General features: G+C 41.8%; 1 protein-coding gene across 1 annotated transcript in view; it reads right to left on the reverse strand.

Annotated features, from left to right (window-relative positions):
• Window positions 1-3,008: 3,008 nt before the first annotated feature.
• Window positions 3,009-16,181, reverse strand: part of scin (scinderin) — a gene marked incomplete at both ends in the record, with an annotated part of 42,224 nt that continues 29,051 nt past the window's right edge. Inside the window, 14 exons of the mRNA XM_079258790.1 lie at window positions 3,009-3,172; window positions 3,448-3,508; window positions 3,573-3,650; window positions 3,909-4,030; window positions 4,265-4,442; window positions 4,555-4,725; window positions 5,059-5,149; window positions 5,381-5,502; window positions 7,908-8,123; window positions 8,219-8,307; window positions 8,383-8,515; window positions 12,692-12,784; window positions 15,445-15,594; window positions 15,681-15,842. Of these exons, the coding sequence (XP_079114916.1) occupies window positions 3,009-3,172; window positions 3,448-3,508; window positions 3,573-3,650; window positions 3,909-4,030; window positions 4,265-4,442; window positions 4,555-4,725; window positions 5,059-5,149; window positions 5,381-5,502; window positions 7,908-8,123; window positions 8,219-8,307; window positions 8,383-8,515; window positions 12,692-12,784; window positions 15,445-15,594; window positions 15,681-15,842 (1,830 nt within the window). The remainder of the gene's footprint in view (window positions 3,173-3,447; window positions 3,509-3,572; window positions 3,651-3,908; window positions 4,031-4,264; window positions 4,443-4,554; window positions 4,726-5,058; window positions 5,150-5,380; window positions 5,503-7,907; window positions 8,124-8,218; window positions 8,308-8,382; window positions 8,516-12,691; window positions 12,785-15,444; window positions 15,595-15,680; window positions 15,843-16,181) is intronic.

Here is a 16,181-nt window from a genome sequence, read left to right on the forward strand (position 1 = left end):
GGTTTGTTGCCCAGATAAGGGACGCATTATGCACATCCCATTTTGTTGGTTTTTTCGAATCCTCAAAATAAAAATGACATTAAAAATCTGATTTTTATATTGCATTTTTTTTATTTCATCAAAGCAAGGAAACATAATTCATTAATATATTAATGAAGTTAAACAAGAGACGGCATCGTACAACAGAGTAGTCACGTGGTGCGTCATTCTCTACAGGATGCGCTGCAGGGAAAATAAACATTTTATCATTAAGGCTCATTATGTATTTGTAGCCAACTTAGTCATTTTCATAGTAGGCTAATATAGTTAATATAGATACATAAAGCATGTGTTGCCTTCATGATCAGGCTTATATAAGGCTTTTTAATTTTTTGCGGCTCCAGACATATTTGTTTTGTGTTTTTGTGGTCCAATATGGCTCTTTCAACATTTTGGGTTGCCGACCCCTGGTCTATACCAACTATAACATAAATTTAACTAATCAGTATAGTGTTACATGTAACCAGTTAAGACAATAAACTAAACAATCTGAGATTCCTAAACACAACTGACAAATCAATAGAAGAACCTAAACCCCTCCTACACTTCCCGCCTGAAAAAAGATGGTTCTGCCCAATTAGGCCTCAGCCTGATTTAAGGAGCTCCAGTGGAGCCGGGACTCTTTTCTTTGGCAGGCTGGGGAACTCCAAACAGGCACTGGCAACTCTAAAGGATAGTATACTAACTGAAAGCAAAGCAAATTTAATCTGTTATTTTCACCTGAAAAGCAGTTTTTGTGGGAGCATCACCTCGTAGCGAGCAGTTTTACTGTGACCTTGTCCAGGCAGTTCGGTCCGCTTGAGTAAAGTGCAGTTTGTACACAAACTAAACCAAAAGGTGTGAAATCTTTTAGAAATTCCCGCCTAATTCGTCCCCAGACTCCTCCTCCAGTGGCCTGTCAATCATCCGAGCCAACCTATCAGATTTCAGAGGTGGCCATCGTCTCCCTGGACTGGAACTTTCTCCTAACTTCATTCAGACGGAGGTTGTTGTCTTTGGACCGGGAACTTCAGGAAGAAACTGCTTGGCTATGGAATTACTCTGAATGGTAGACTACCTTGTCTTCCAGTACTACCAGGATTTAGCCTTTGACTGACAAATAAAACAGGTTTCAAGGAAAACTTTTATAATATTCCTAAAATGAGTCCTGTTTCAGAATGGGGCAGAAAAACAGTCCAGGAGTTAGTTTTCCCTTCAGGAAATAGACAGAGCCGTCCTGATCAGATGCTTTGTGTCTGATTGGTGTCACTGTCCAGGAGGATTAGAGTCAAAGATCTTTGCCCAGATCTCCATCTGCAGAAAACTGCTCTGAGGAAGCTGTAGACCAACTTCTCTGGAAAAACAAGATATTAAAGATGGAGCAGACTGGAAGCTGATGCCACAGTCAGACCGGCAGGAGGACACTCAGAAAAGAGGAGGACGCCGTCTCCATAACAATGTACAAAACATAAGGAGGTCAGAGACATTGCAGGAATAATGTCTTTAGTCACGTTGTAGCTGTTAAACCTGGTTAATGTTAAACTGCAAATCATTTGCAGAAGATTGCAGAATATCACAGAAAAGATGAGACGGTACGAAACAGGATGGTTTGGAGACAGAACTTCTTATTCAGGATGTGTTTCTGAATTCCACAACTTCTTTTAACAATCACTGTTGGCCTTTACACCGTAGACTGTATGTAAAAAGATGGAAGGAGCCTCCGTGACGTCACCCTTAAGTTTATGAAGAGCTGAATTGAAGCTCGGTGGGCGAGCAAATTTCAAGCTTTCTGTAGCTAAGGGCTAACCGAGCTAACCCGGAGATAACAGGAGCTAACCAGCTAACGGAGGTAAGCGGGCTAAAGCTAAGTCACGTTGTTAACCGGCCAAAAACCGCGGTTGTTCTACGTTCTTCTGACTTAAAGGGGGAGATCGGGTACCTGTCAATCAAAAGGACACGCCCCTAAATATGCCAAATTTCTAGATTAAATTACTTTTAAACGGGCGAGTTAGAAAAGAAATCACTCCCCCCACAGTTGTCATGAAGGTAAACCTGACATGTTATACCTGAAATGGTTTTGTGTACCAGGCTGTAAACATGTTTATTTCTGCTGTAAACATGTTTATTTCTGCTGTAAACATGTTTATTCCTGCTGTAAACATGTTTATTTCTGCTGTGAAGTTGGTCTTTTTAACATGGGAGTCAATGGGGATTTGCTCTGTTTTGCAGCCCCTGGTGGATGAAGGGGGAACTGCAGTTTTATGTTCTTCCACATCGGCTTCACTTTTAACCGCCGGAGGCTCCGTCCATCTTTCATATACGGTTTATGCTTTACACACAATCTCCTTTGTTCTTATGTTAAACACAGACCTCAAATGATTTTTGTTGCTCCTGATATGCAAAAAAAAAAAAGAAAAAAACATGAAAGAAGTTTACAAAGTTTTTCAATTAAAAAAAAAACAACACAATGCTGATTAACAACTCAGTTAAACACACACACACACACACACACACACACACACACACACAGGGAAGTCAGGCTACAGCTGACTCATCTCCTGGTTGCCGATGACCCGACTTGTCTTAGTCAGAACCAAAGTCCTGGTGCAGCTGTGACCAGCATGGTCCAGAACTTTTCACCAGTTAAATCTGGACTTTCAACAAGATTCTCCAACCAAGTTCATGTAATCAAGTTTACTGGTTTCTTTTTTTTTTTATTTCCAGTTTGCTTTAAGAACTGGTTCCGTTCTGGACTACTGGACCCTGAATGGAACCAGTGCGCAGCTAAACTGTGGCAGAACTAAAACCAGTTTCAAGATCCAAACTCTGGTTTAACACAGTGGTACAGATTCTTCACTGGTTCGGCTTTGGATCTGCACTGGTTCTGTACTGGTCCTGCTTTTTGTGTATGTCTGTATGCAGTCTGCATGTGTGTGAGTGTGTAGTTTTTAATCCGTTGCGTGTGTGTGTGTGTAGTTTGAGTGTGTGGTTTAAACAGCCATCGACTGGATGTCCAAGCTGAGGGAATTCCAGTGGTGGTCATTCCAGGCCAGGAACCAGCCGGTGAAGTTGGGAGGCTCGTAACCTTGTTTCACCACCACCACCGGAGTTAGAGGATCCCGCCCACTTGGGTCGGTCTCTATGTACTGTTTGGCTGCAGAAACACAGAGAGGAATAAATGTTTCAGACAGTAAATATGATGCAAAAGCCTCGTTTTGACATTTTCTTTGTTTATATGCAACTTCATACAAGCCCACCTGAGAAAAGTTAAATACCACCTTAAATCTCATTAATCCTGCTGTGTGTGAATGCTGAGAGATGGTGATTTACTTTAAAGGGATTTAAATAAATGTTATTTTGATTATGAAAATACTCTGAAATGGGATGTTTCATTCTTCAAACACACGTTTTTTTTTTTTAAAAGCTCACCAGATTTGAGAGATTCAGTCTTCTCCACCTTGTTGGCATCCTTTCCAATCCAGACAAACACCTGAAACAGAGGCGCGCATGTCAGCGGTTGTCTGAAGGTAGAGACGTCCTACCGCTGAGCTTACCTGATCCCACACATCCAGGAGCATAACGTCGTCTTCAGCCAAGTCATCCTGGGTGAACTCGCCCGGAACCTCCTCAACCTGCAAACAGCAACGACTGAATTCAGCAGAGGAAGATTCAACGTGACGTCTTGGTTTCCCAACACAACATTTCACAAAGTTGGATTGATCAATGGTAAAACTTACCATCATAAACTGGTCGATATAAACACAGTTATTCTAAATGAGGTGGACTTGTTTTAACAGGACGAAGCCGAGCAGGCTTGGACTGAAAATGTCCAAGCCTGATTTTAACCCAAAAAAACAGACAAAACCAAATAATTCAGGTGAAATACTTACAATAAACCTGCCAGTTTTGTTGGAGCATCCAAACAGACGAGGAGAGTGTGTTAAAGTCTGACTTTCCAGCCTTTCTGACGTCTGGTACGCCGTCTTTCCTCCTAACACAGCCCAGAAGTTGGCTGCAACACAAAGCACATGCTGACATTTTTATCACTCACTCTCAGGAACAACGAATATTTCCAACCATAAAGGTAAGTTGTAGGATCTTCTGGAGAGTCATGTGGAAAAGCTGATTATGTTCACCACTATCTCATTATAAACATTAGTTTATTTGAGGGAAATTCTGCCCTTATCGTCGCTTCATGTGGATGTGGGAAGCATGTGTCGTGTTGGCACTGAGCATCCATAATGACCTGGCTCTTGGCCTTCCACTATGCGTTTGGCAGAACACTTCAGCTCTTTACTGATGTACTCAGCGCCTTGTTCCTCTTCCTCACTTGCGCCTTTGCCCACCCATAAAAAGCCCTGCCCATCCGCCATCTTCAGGAGGAAGGCATCGTTAGAGTTTAGGCTGGCTGCCTTGGCATCGACCTGAAATGCACACATGAGCAACATCTTTACATGTACATGTAGACATCATCGCTGTTCGGTTACGTAAGTTTACCAGGAGAGATGCAGTTGCTTAAAACTCTGAACGCCTCACCTCAGAGATCCTGGTGATGGTGCTCAGGTTCCGTCGGACCTGGAAGAGCTGCGTTGGAGGTGTTGGAGCTTGGCCTCCAAGACGAGATGTGCCACTTTTGAAAACAATGAGGGGCTTAGATTTGAAGAGACTGAGCAGGTGGGGGGGTTCTTTTCCTTGACACACTCTAACCTGAAACCAGGGGACACAAATTGAAACAAAGGATTCTCTGTTAAAGTGAGACCTTTTTTTTTTTTCACCATTTCATTAAAATATTGTAATTTTAAAAACTTATTACGGAGCAACAAAAGACTAGGAAAGTTTTAAACAATAACGTGTGAATTAGTATTAGTAGTACTTTATCAGCAGGCCAGTCACATGACTGGGTTACATGGGCGAAATTTATATTCAAGTTCTGATGCAGCAGAAAATAATTTAAATGCTAAAACCATTTACCAGACATGCACTGGGTTATTTTTAAAAAAGCAAACCTCGGTTTGAACATGTAGATGGTTTATAATTTACCTGTACAGCATTCCCACCCAGCGAGCGATCCAGTTCGACCGTCAGGTAAGCGGAAGCCGTCAGCTCATCCACGGTGCAGCTGGATCCCTGCCTGCAGGACGCGGACACAAAACCTGATAGCATCCTTTCATTCAGAGTAGCTGCTGTTTAACATTCATTTACTTCAATAAAGTTATGTTATTCATGAAAGACAGTTTTACATGGAGTACTGGTTATATTCATTATAACCACTCAGTCATTTGATCAGCCTTTCACAGTTTACGTCGGTTTTTAACTCAAATGCCAGAACAATGGTTGGTGCCGGATGCTAACAGTGGCGTACCAGGTGTAGATGATCTGTCTGAACCCGTAAGTGTACAGGATGATGTAACAGTCTCCACCGTAGAACTGACCGTAACTCCTATGGTCGACAGGAACTCTGCCACTGCTCTCCACCCTCCAGATCTATAACAGAAGACCGGCTTCATGTTAACGGGTCGGGAAGCTACAAATAATAACAAAAGATAAAACACGTTGCGAGATTGTTGGTCACTCGGGTTGATGTTATATGCAGCTGGTTAAAGCAACAATGTCAACACACAACTGGCACACAGGCACAAGAAAAATGGGACTCATAAATGTTGATTACTCCAGTTAATGACTGGACCAAAATATAAAGCTTCTGTTGGAACACTGCTGTAGATTCTTCTTCGTTTGTGAATTTTCTATTAATAAAGTATCTGGTACCTTATGACACCTGGACGGGGTTTAATGTCAGGAAATGGTTTTCCAGCCTGTAACCCAGTAGCTGGGATATATTCCATAAACACTGCACATCCAAAACATACAAATAAGATAAAAAGTCAACACTGGATTTAACGAAGCAAGCAGATAAGAGCCTCCTATTGAATAATTCCTTCATGGATGATGATGCCGTACCTGGCAACCCGTTATTTAACACTTAGATGCAGTGAGCAGCTTTTCTTTTCTTAATCAACCATGTGGGAAAACCATCCTGTGGTTGTGGAAAAGATGTTGAGTCAAATCATCGGCATCAAGCAGATAAAACAGAAACGGCTAAAACCGAGTTCAGAACTGTCTAAAGAATTATTACAAACTGGAAAGATGGTAGAGAACCATCGTCTTCCAGGAAGGAAACTGCATAACGGGGATCACTTAAATGTCTGATGAAATCTGCGGGACAACAGTAAGAACTCAGGACCATGTTAACAGTGAAAATAAAATGTTTCTTCATGAACAATGTGAAGAAACCATAGACTGTATATAAAAGATGGGCGGAGCCTCCGTGTCGTCACCCGTAGGTTTCTGAAGATCTGAATTGAAGCTCGGTGGGCGGTTCCTACCATCACCATCTTGGCAGGGGCATGCGCGTCGTCTCGCCCGGAAAATACAAATATGGTCAAAGCGGTGGAGCTGAGAGGGGGGCTGTGAGCGTCATGGTGGATGACTGACACCAAGCGAACTCCGAGCTGCCTGTAGCTAAGAGCTAACCGAGCTAACTCCAAGCTAACAGGGGCTAGTCAGCTAACGGAGGTAAGCGGGCTAAAGCTAAGTCACATTGTTAACTGGCTGAAAACCGCGGTTGTTCTACATTCTTCTGACTTGAAGCGGGAGATCGGGTACCTGTCAATCAAAAGGACACGCCCCTAAATATGCAGAATTTCGAGATTAAATTACTTTTAAACAGGCGAGTTAGAAAAAAATTCACTCCCCCCACAGTTGTCATGAAGGTAAACCTGACCTATTAAACCTAAAATGGATTTTTGTACCAGGCTGTAAACATGTTTATTTCTACTGTAAACATGTTTATTTCTGCTGTGAAGTTGGTCTTTTTAACATGGGAGTCTATGGGGATTTGCTCTGTTTTGCAGCCCCTAATGGATGAAGGGGGAACTGCAGTTTTATGCACTTCCACATAGGCTTCACTTTAAACCACCAGAGGGTCCGTCCATCTTTCATATACGGTCTATGGAAGAAATGCAGACAACTGAACAGCTGTGGAGAAAACCACTGGTCAGTGAGGGGAAGCCTTCAGTTTACTGGACTGCACAAAGACTGGAGTCTGGAGCTGGAAGAAGATCCTGTGGTCTGATTAGTCCAGATCAAACCTGTTCCAGAGAGATCAGGGTAAGAAGAGAGCCGGATGAAGTGAGGCGGACTGTTGCTGTACAAGCCTGTTGGGGCAGTCTATGATCTGGGGTTGTTGAAAGTGCTCAGGTCTAGTTTCAGGTCCAGATCCAGGTCTAGGTTCAGGTCCAGATCCAAGTCTAGGTTCAGCAACTTTATGTGTCCACTGTGTTCTACCAAACTGTAGAACAGGTTGTTAAAGGGCTGTTCTGTAATGTTTTTATAGCTGTTTATGGAGTGGATGTCCTGCTGGACCTGAAAGGTTGGTAAAGTCTGAATCTAACACTGGAAAACATCAACGCTGTTACTATTTATATAAAGACTTTTTTTAAAAATGTAATTTGAAGTGCTTTAATTTGAATAATTGCATATTTAGTTGCTTTGATGAGGACTGAAGTTGATTTAAAGATTTGAGCAAGAAGAATCTGAACGTTATTATTGTTATCATTATTAATGATAATAATAATATTAATAATAATCATAGGGATACACGGTGGCATAGTGGTTAGCACTGTGGCCTTGCAGCAAGAAGGTCGCTGGTTTGATCCCCAGCTGGTGCGAGGTTTTGACAGTGGCCTTCCTGTGTGGAGTTTGCATGTTCTCCCTGGGCATGTGTGGGTTCTCTCCGGGTTCTTTGGCTCCCCTGATGCCATCAACAGGAGTTAACACTGGAAGAACATCAGCATGTTTCCAGATGAAAACTTCCTGTAAGCTTCATTCACCTGAGTGTCTCCGCTCCCATCATCCACCATGTTGTACTTGGCTGCCATGTGATCAGACATATGGAGTTTGGAGGCATCAAAATCCACCTGCTGGATCTTGGCAATCTTCTCAGTAACGCATATCTTCCCCAAACCCAGACTCTGGTCTTTGTCTTTCCAGTCCTGGAAGAACTGCTTGAACATGGGGGTTTCTCCTCCCTGTGGCAGCACCTGTATCTGCAGGCCCATTCAGAACAAAACCGTCAGCACCGAAACCAAGATCCTCGCTGAAGACACCATTTTTCAGCCATGATCTACTGATGCCACCAAACCTGTGTGTTTGCTGGGTAACCCATCTGCCTGATGAAACCCTCAGCTGTTTTCATTGCTTCCTTTCTTTCCTTGGGATTAGCATTTTGGCCTGCAGGAGATAAATGAGATTAATGTTAACGGAAAACGCACACAGCTGCACCATCAGATGTTGACGTCCGGTTACCTTTCCAAACAAATATGATCTTGTTTTTGCCATGATCGAGGATGAAGCATTCGTCTGAGAGAAGGTCGCTCTGTAGGAACGGGTTTTCCTCCTTTACTACAGTCACTTCCATCTTTCCTGATGCATCAGATACCTGGCGAAGGAAGGAGGCGCGGATGCACGTACGACAACTTGTTATTTCTTACTTTGAAATCATTTTGTCTAAAGTTTTCTTTAATGAAAACACCAAACAGCTGTAATTTGAAGGTTAACATTAGTAATTGTGTAGGATGAATGTGAGAGGACTCTGGTGAAGAACAAGAAAGATGGTTTCAGAGCTGCTGTTAAATGATATAACTCAATTATTCAAGTACTTCATTAAGATTTTATTCTCTCAGATTGCAGTGATTTAGTAAAACTGCTGCTGCTATTGAAAAGTATCTGGAACTCTATTTTCAGAACATCAAACCTTCTGCTTCCTGATGAACATTTTTGTCCATTTGGGCAGTTTTTTTTATTTCTAAATCAGGCCATCATTTGGTTTGTGTTAGTACATATGACACCAGTCTTCATAAGAAGGTCTTGTAACCAGTTTTCAACTAAATCTTTAGTTTTATTAAGTGTTTTAGGTTCATGCCTGGAACTGGGCTTATTTTGGTGGTAAAAATCACAAATTTGCCTAATTATGCAAAAAATGAAAACATGACATCACAGCATGTCGGACTATATTTTGTAACAGCTATTACACTTTTTAAATTATTGATTTAATAAGATTTCTTGTCTGTTGTAATGATCCGGATACTACTGACTTTAGTAGTGATGCGGCTTGCAGATGCAACGTTTATCTAACACACATGAATATAACGAGTCACTCGCTGCCTGGCCTCTGCAGAGCCGAATGACAAGCAGATGAGAGATTTCAGCCACGAGTGTTGGAGAAGGGAGGCATCTAATGGTTACACTCTCAAAAATAGAGGTACAAGATAAGGACATTTCTGGACCTATAGGTACATTTTAAAGAAATGTTCTCTCAAAAGTACAATACTGGTCTATAAGAAACCAGAAGCACCTTCAGATTACGAAAAAGGGTTCAAAGTGACATAAAGTACAAATTTGTACCATTTTAACCATAAGGGTACCTGCAGCATTGAAAAATGTGATGTTAATGGCTGTAATGTTACAAACTAGAGCAGAGTTGAGTGATGACAGTAGTACTACTTAACAGTCATTTACTACACCAGACAATGAAGGTCAGATGCTGCAAACTAAGTGTATGTCTGGTCAGTATTTTGAGTTTTTGAAGATTATTTCTAGATTAAAGATAAGATAATATTGCTAAGTGGAATGGACCAGGCCTAATGCTGTGATAAACATAAAAAACAACATGAAAAGGTGAGGTTGAACTTGATAAGGTACAAAAATAGACCAGAACTGAAGGGTACAGAAATGTCTCTCTAAAGAGTACACCCCCAGCGACAAGCATTTGTACCTTTTTAGGTACAAGCTGGTACCTCTATTTTTGAGTGTGTATAGAATTGTAGCTCTCGGGGATTGGACTCAGGCACTCTGGACCTACACATAAATCCAAAGTTATTCCAAAGTTGGATAGGGGGCCCCAAAGCTGCATCCTCAGCCTCTTCTGAGGAGACTTTAAATGTGTTTTTATCAGTAGCAATCTCATGTTTATCACCCCCCTTACTGGCTTAAAAATAAACATTGGCATAAATGAAATAAACTGAAATAGTAAGCAGTAGCTGTTCCTTTCGTCTTTGGCATTGTAAGGTTGTTGGACACACATGTCACGTGAAACATGTCACATGGCACATGACACACACAATGCCGACAGGTATGATGGGAATAATTGACAGCTACTATTTATTCCCCTTAGCTAGAGGATAAAAAAAAAGAAACACCATAATGGCATCAAAAAGGAGTTATCCCAGTGGCGCAGATAAACAGAAAAAAAATGAAAACAGATTAGGATAAATGGGCAGAAGGTTAGCATAAAGGTAAGTTATTTGTCCTGTTAGCCAGCTAGCTAGCGTCAGAAAAATGTTTTAGCCGTCTGGTTAATATTTTGTTCATGATGAACGCAGCTTTTTTTGTTTGTTTTATGAAAATTGGCCCATCCTGCCATGTTGTGTGAAAAAGCTGATTTGGCATTTGTTCACAAGCACACTCCTCTTGCAGTTCCTTTTGGTAGATTTCCAACTTAAATTCTTCCCAGTCAATATTACATTTTTACTTGTCAGAATTGTAATTAAAAATATCCTCACAACATTTTTGCTTGCAGAAACTGAATTTCAAGATATCTAGAAATAAAATTGTACAAGTAAGAACTAAGTGTCAGGGATCCACAAATCTGCAGAAGTTTTAAGTGGCCGACTTTTAACACACATCTCAGAAAATTAGACTATTGTGAAAAAGTTCAATATTTTTTGTCAGTCATTTCAGAATGGGAAACCCATATTTTATATAGATTTGTTACACATAGATTGAAACATTTCAAACATTTATTACTAGAAATTTTGATGATTGTGGCTCATAGATGATGAAAACCCAATATGTATATTAGCTTGGCTGGATATGTATTTCAGACATCTTTAATTCATGTATTCCCTGTCAAAATGAACATTTCAGATATCTAAAATTACATCCTAACTAGGAAAAATGACCTCACAACATAAACACTGATTTTTCCAAAACAGTGCATTTAATACGGTGGCCAACAAGTGCAAAACAAAATTACATCCAGTGAAACACTTTTACATCTATGCGAAACACACCTACAAGTTTACCGAAACACTTTACAAAGATATGCCCTGGAAGTGCTATCGTGGGAACTACGTTTAGAGCACCAACAGGAAACTCCTCAGTTGACAGTAATCTGCAGGAATCGACATGTATTGTCCGTTCTGTGGCCGTTCTCTGAAGAGAACGACGCCTTTCTGTGAGTTTTGTGGACACTCCCTCCATGTCCTGAATAAAGTTGACAAGGAGACAGCTGGACCGAGCAATCGAGGTGCATACGCTCATAGTCTCATTGGAACAACACCAAGTTTTTGCACACATTCCAGGAAATTGTGAGCGATGACTGCCGGGTTGTTATTTGAGGATCCACAGTGGAGCCATAGCACTTTCCGGGAAAAACCATCAATGCAGCCTGAAATGGCAAGACCAATCGGCTTCAGCTTATCATAGCCGTCCGCATGCCACATGTAGTTCGGTCCCAAAGAGTGATATGTTCGTCTAACAAATCTTCTTCTAGCCCTCCTCTCACAACCTCGAGGGTTAAGCTCCTGCAGAAGAGTCATGACCTCGTCTCTCCTCACGCAAAGTTTAAATTTCTGCTTAAGTCCCTGAGTCATTGTCCTGTAGCCAAACAGTTGTCCTGGTCCGCGAAGTTCCAATCTGATGGCGTTTCTTATCTCCAATGAAGATGGAACAATTTTTTCTGTGCTAGAATCCGGCATCATTTAATTTAAGACACGGTCCGCAAAGACAAGCGGACATTGTGCAGCCTTTCCATCATGTCAACAATCGCACTGTATGTTAGGCCTTCGTTGAAATACTTAACAAGACAGTCCATTAGAATAACCTCTTCTCCCTCCACATCAGCGAGAAAACCAAAGCTGTGACCACAATCGCCACAAAATTGCCCTAATACTTGAAAGTAAACTCCACAAAACGGGCAAAACATCTCTGCTTCGATTCAGCTACCAGTTTGTTTCCTGTTTACACGGCTTTGTCCCACCCCACCACAATATATTTTCCAGGGCAAAACTTTGTAAAAGTGTTTCGGTAAAACTTGTAAACTTGTATCGTGAAAATGTCAAAGTGTTTCACAAGATGTAAATGTGTTTTGCACTTCCCGGCCACCATAGTTTAACCTAACTGACTGTTTTGCTTTCTTTACTTTGTTTTACTTTAGTTTCAGCATGCACCCAATAACGCGGTGCGCCTTCTGATTGAGTCTGCGCCTTATAATGCCGTGCACCGTGTGCCCTGAAAAATACGGTACTTAATATTTTCCATTTATTGACTTATAGACAGTTCTTTTCCTTGTATCATAGTGTTTTTTTAAACAGTTTAATTTGCTGAGTGGCTCAACTTCAGATCTTTCTTTTTAGCTGTAGTTTTGCTCATGAAGTGTGATAGATGGTGGCATCTTAGTAGATCATCTAAAGAGTTAGAATCTCTTCATCACAGTTTGACAAACTAAAGTCTACCAAATAGCATCGTGCATATTTAGCATATTTATGTGAAAATATGTAGTCCTCAGTTCATCCACAGATCCTGATCTGTGTGTGAGTGTGTTTGTTTACTTTACCATGTAAAGCTTAGCAATTTTCCGGTTGAGCATGTCAGCCTGGGTATCATCATCATCGTCTCCTTCGGACAGCTCTGGCTTCTCTCCAAGTACCTGTCATTGAGAATTAAAACTTGTTAACTGATTAAACCATCTGGTACATCCAGACTTACCAGTTTAACGATGACGAGGAAACAAAACTAGAAGTTGAAAAAGAGCCCAACTATGAAGCTGTTTACTTGTGTATCTTTTATCGTTGCTCTAAACTAACAATTCACATGGTAGTGTCCATTTTCTATAGGACTTAGTCCAACTCAGGTTTGCAGGGAAGCAGTGAGTCTTTCCCAGCAGAAGAGAGTCAGGTACACCTGGACAGGGCAGCAGTCCATCGGTAATTACAGCCAAGGAGCAAAAACAACAGTTCAGTTCAGCAAAATCATAAACACAATATAAACCTGAAACCCTTTCAGGTCATTAGTGGATGAAACGGCCATCTCCAAAAATACTGCTTTACATTATAGATTCATATATGTTTCTCTTTTTTCCCCTCAAATCTCAGCCCTCAACAAATCTACATGATATGGAGTTATTTAAATATTCTAGCCCTTTAAATGCCAATCTGAGTACATGATTTATTTTATTTTATTTGGTTTTTTAAGATCATACATAAATATACCAAAGGATTTATTTGTCATGTTTTTATAGGTCTGTTTGCAGGAATATGTGTGTGTCCTCTCAGGACCCAAGAGGGTAGAAATTTTACACTAACATATACACATTAAAGTGTGTATTTTTTCCTGAAAGCAGTGACATCATTGCAGTCAGGTTATTCTACCTTCACTGCAAATCCAGTTTATGGGAAAAATGTACAAACTAGCAGCTGTTTGCAATAAAATCAAACAAGAATCATTTAAATATTTCAACACACCTAATATCATATGTGGTTTCTCCAAATTCAACAGAAAATGCCACTTTCAGTGACCACTGCAGTCTCAAAATGATTCAACCCCTTCATGACGAGCATCTTTAGTCCAGCACCCTTTTGGCTCTCTGACCTGCTGCAGATGTGCTTCGTAGCCAGACCCCAGATTCTGGCAGCGTTCCTGTGGAATTTCAGCCCACTTTGCATGGTCAAAGGTTTCCAGTTCACCAAAGTTCTTATCAAATCCCACTAAAGATGTTCACAGGGGTCCAAGTCAGGCAGCTGTGATGACCAATCTAATGTCTTCCAGGTTTACTTGTGAAAGCAAGCTTTGGTGGGATTCAAGGTCTGCTTGGCATCATTGTTCTGTTGGAAGGTCTGATGACACCTCTTCAGCTTCTTCACAAGCGGCATGTTTTTTCCTGAAACGTGATTGGATCCATCTTCCCCTCCACACGCTGCCAGCGGAAGCTAAGCAGCCCAGATGATCAATAATCCATCGCTCTGCTTCGCTTTAGGCTAGGTGTTCTTTTCAGCGTATGCCTTCTCTCTAAAGGAAGTGAGATCTACATTTGTAGGTGGACCAGAGTTCACTGTTGTGATCAGTTTGTTCATTCAAACCTCCTAAAAAAAACCAGAATCTCTCAACAAGCAAACTGCAGGCACATTCATATCAACCTTTTTTATTTGAATCCGTGTTCATTTGCCCAGAAAGTCTGCTTTGTTTGGGGAAATGTGAACGCACCAAACAAATTCTGATTCAAATTGAAGAAGCGAACTCAGACAAACCATAGACTCTATAAAAAAAACATGGACGTGACGTCACCCGTAGGTTTCTGAAGAGCTGAATTGAAGCTCGGTGAGCGGTTCCTACCATCACCATGTTGGCAGGGACATGCGTGTCGTCTCGCCCAGAAAATACAAATATGGGCAAAGAGGTAGAGCTGAGAGGGGGGCTGTGAGCGTCATGGTGGATGATTGACATCACGCGAACTCTGAGCTTTCTGTAGCTAAGAGCTAACCGAGATAACAGGAGCTAACCAGCTAACGGAGGTAAGCGGGCTAAAGCTAAGTCACATTGTTAACCGGCTAAAAACCGCGGTTGTTCTACGTTTTTCTGACTTTGAAGTGGGAGATCGGGTACCTGTCAATCAAAAGGACACGCCCCTAAATATGCCAAAATTTGAGATTAAATTACTTTTAAACAGGCGATTTAGGAAAAAAATCACTCCCGCCACATTGTCATGAAGGTAAACCTGACCTTTTGAACCTGAAATGGATTTTTGTACCAGGCTGTAAACATGTTTATTTTTGCCGTAAACATGTTTATTCCTGCTGTAAACATGTTTATTTCTGCTGTGAAGTTGGTCTTTTTAACATGGGAGTCTATGGGGATTATCTCTGTTTTGGAGCCCCTAGTGGATGAAGGGGGAACTGCAGTTTTAAACACTTCTGCATAGGCTTCACTTTTAACCACTTGGAGGTTGCCACTTGCTACAAACACAGGGATCGGTCCGTTTCAAGCGGACCAAATACAGGAAGCAGACAAAAAAAGTCACTTCCAGCAAAAATAAATTAGCCTGAAATGCACAGAATAGTTCCACTTTAAAAACAACATCTGAGTAGAGGATCCAAGTGAACTCAAACGGACCATGACATCCTGCCCAGGAAGTTTTCTCCATATGAAAGGCGTCAAGCAACATTGGATATAATTCAGATAAAATGCGGTCTATAAATGATTTCTCTGAAGACAGTAAGGTCCAGTAATAACAGGTGATGTTGTTATATGAATAGAAAGTGGTTTCAGATTCAGGCTCAGAGGGGTTGCTGTTCAGACGGGACTCAGACTTACTTCTATCAGACCGGTTGGCTCTTGTCCTTCTTCCACCATCACCACCTCAGCGCGGCTGCTCCTCTCGTTGTCTCGGATACTTCTGGCCAGCTGTGCTGCTTTCAGCTGTTCAAACTTGTTACATTTGGACCCACACCACATGTAGATCGTCTACAAACACACAGAGATTCACCGCAGACGTCTATGATCGCGTGTTGTCATGCACATGTACGGTCCATCCTTCCTTCCTTCCTTACCTTTCCGAGGTCGATGATGAAGCAGTCTCCGCTGTTGAAGCTGGACCAGCTCAGGGGCACCTGGGTCGCTCTGACAACACGCCGACCCTTGATGTGGAGCAGTCTCTGGGCCGACAGGTTGTTGGTGACCACATGGTTAAAACCTGAGGCCACACCACCGGTCTGAAGGCAGAGAACAGAACTGTTCAGTCCTCCTCAGTCCCTGGACCCTGTTTTCTGTGCCACGACTAAAAACCTGCAGCGGCGACCCGAGTCTTACTTTATCTCAGGTCAGCTTCTTTAAAACTTAATCGATGTGACATAAACTTACTGAAACCGTCTGGACGTCTGAGACCTGACTGTCTAAGTCAGGTGGTCCACAACAAAACCCCCAAACGACCAAACCAGCTGCCTGAAACCACTTCAGGGTGAGAGGGTCATTTTTAAATCCTGGTCCTGATTAGGGTCTCGGTCAAGGTCCGGGTTATGGTCATGGTCATGGTCCCGGGCCTGGTATGGCAC

This window comes from Telmatherina bonti (assembly GCF_933228915.1).
Source record: "Telmatherina bonti genome assembly, chromosome: 19".
Lineage (NCBI taxonomy): Eukaryota > Metazoa > Chordata > Actinopteri > Atheriniformes > Telmatherinidae > Telmatherina > Telmatherina bonti.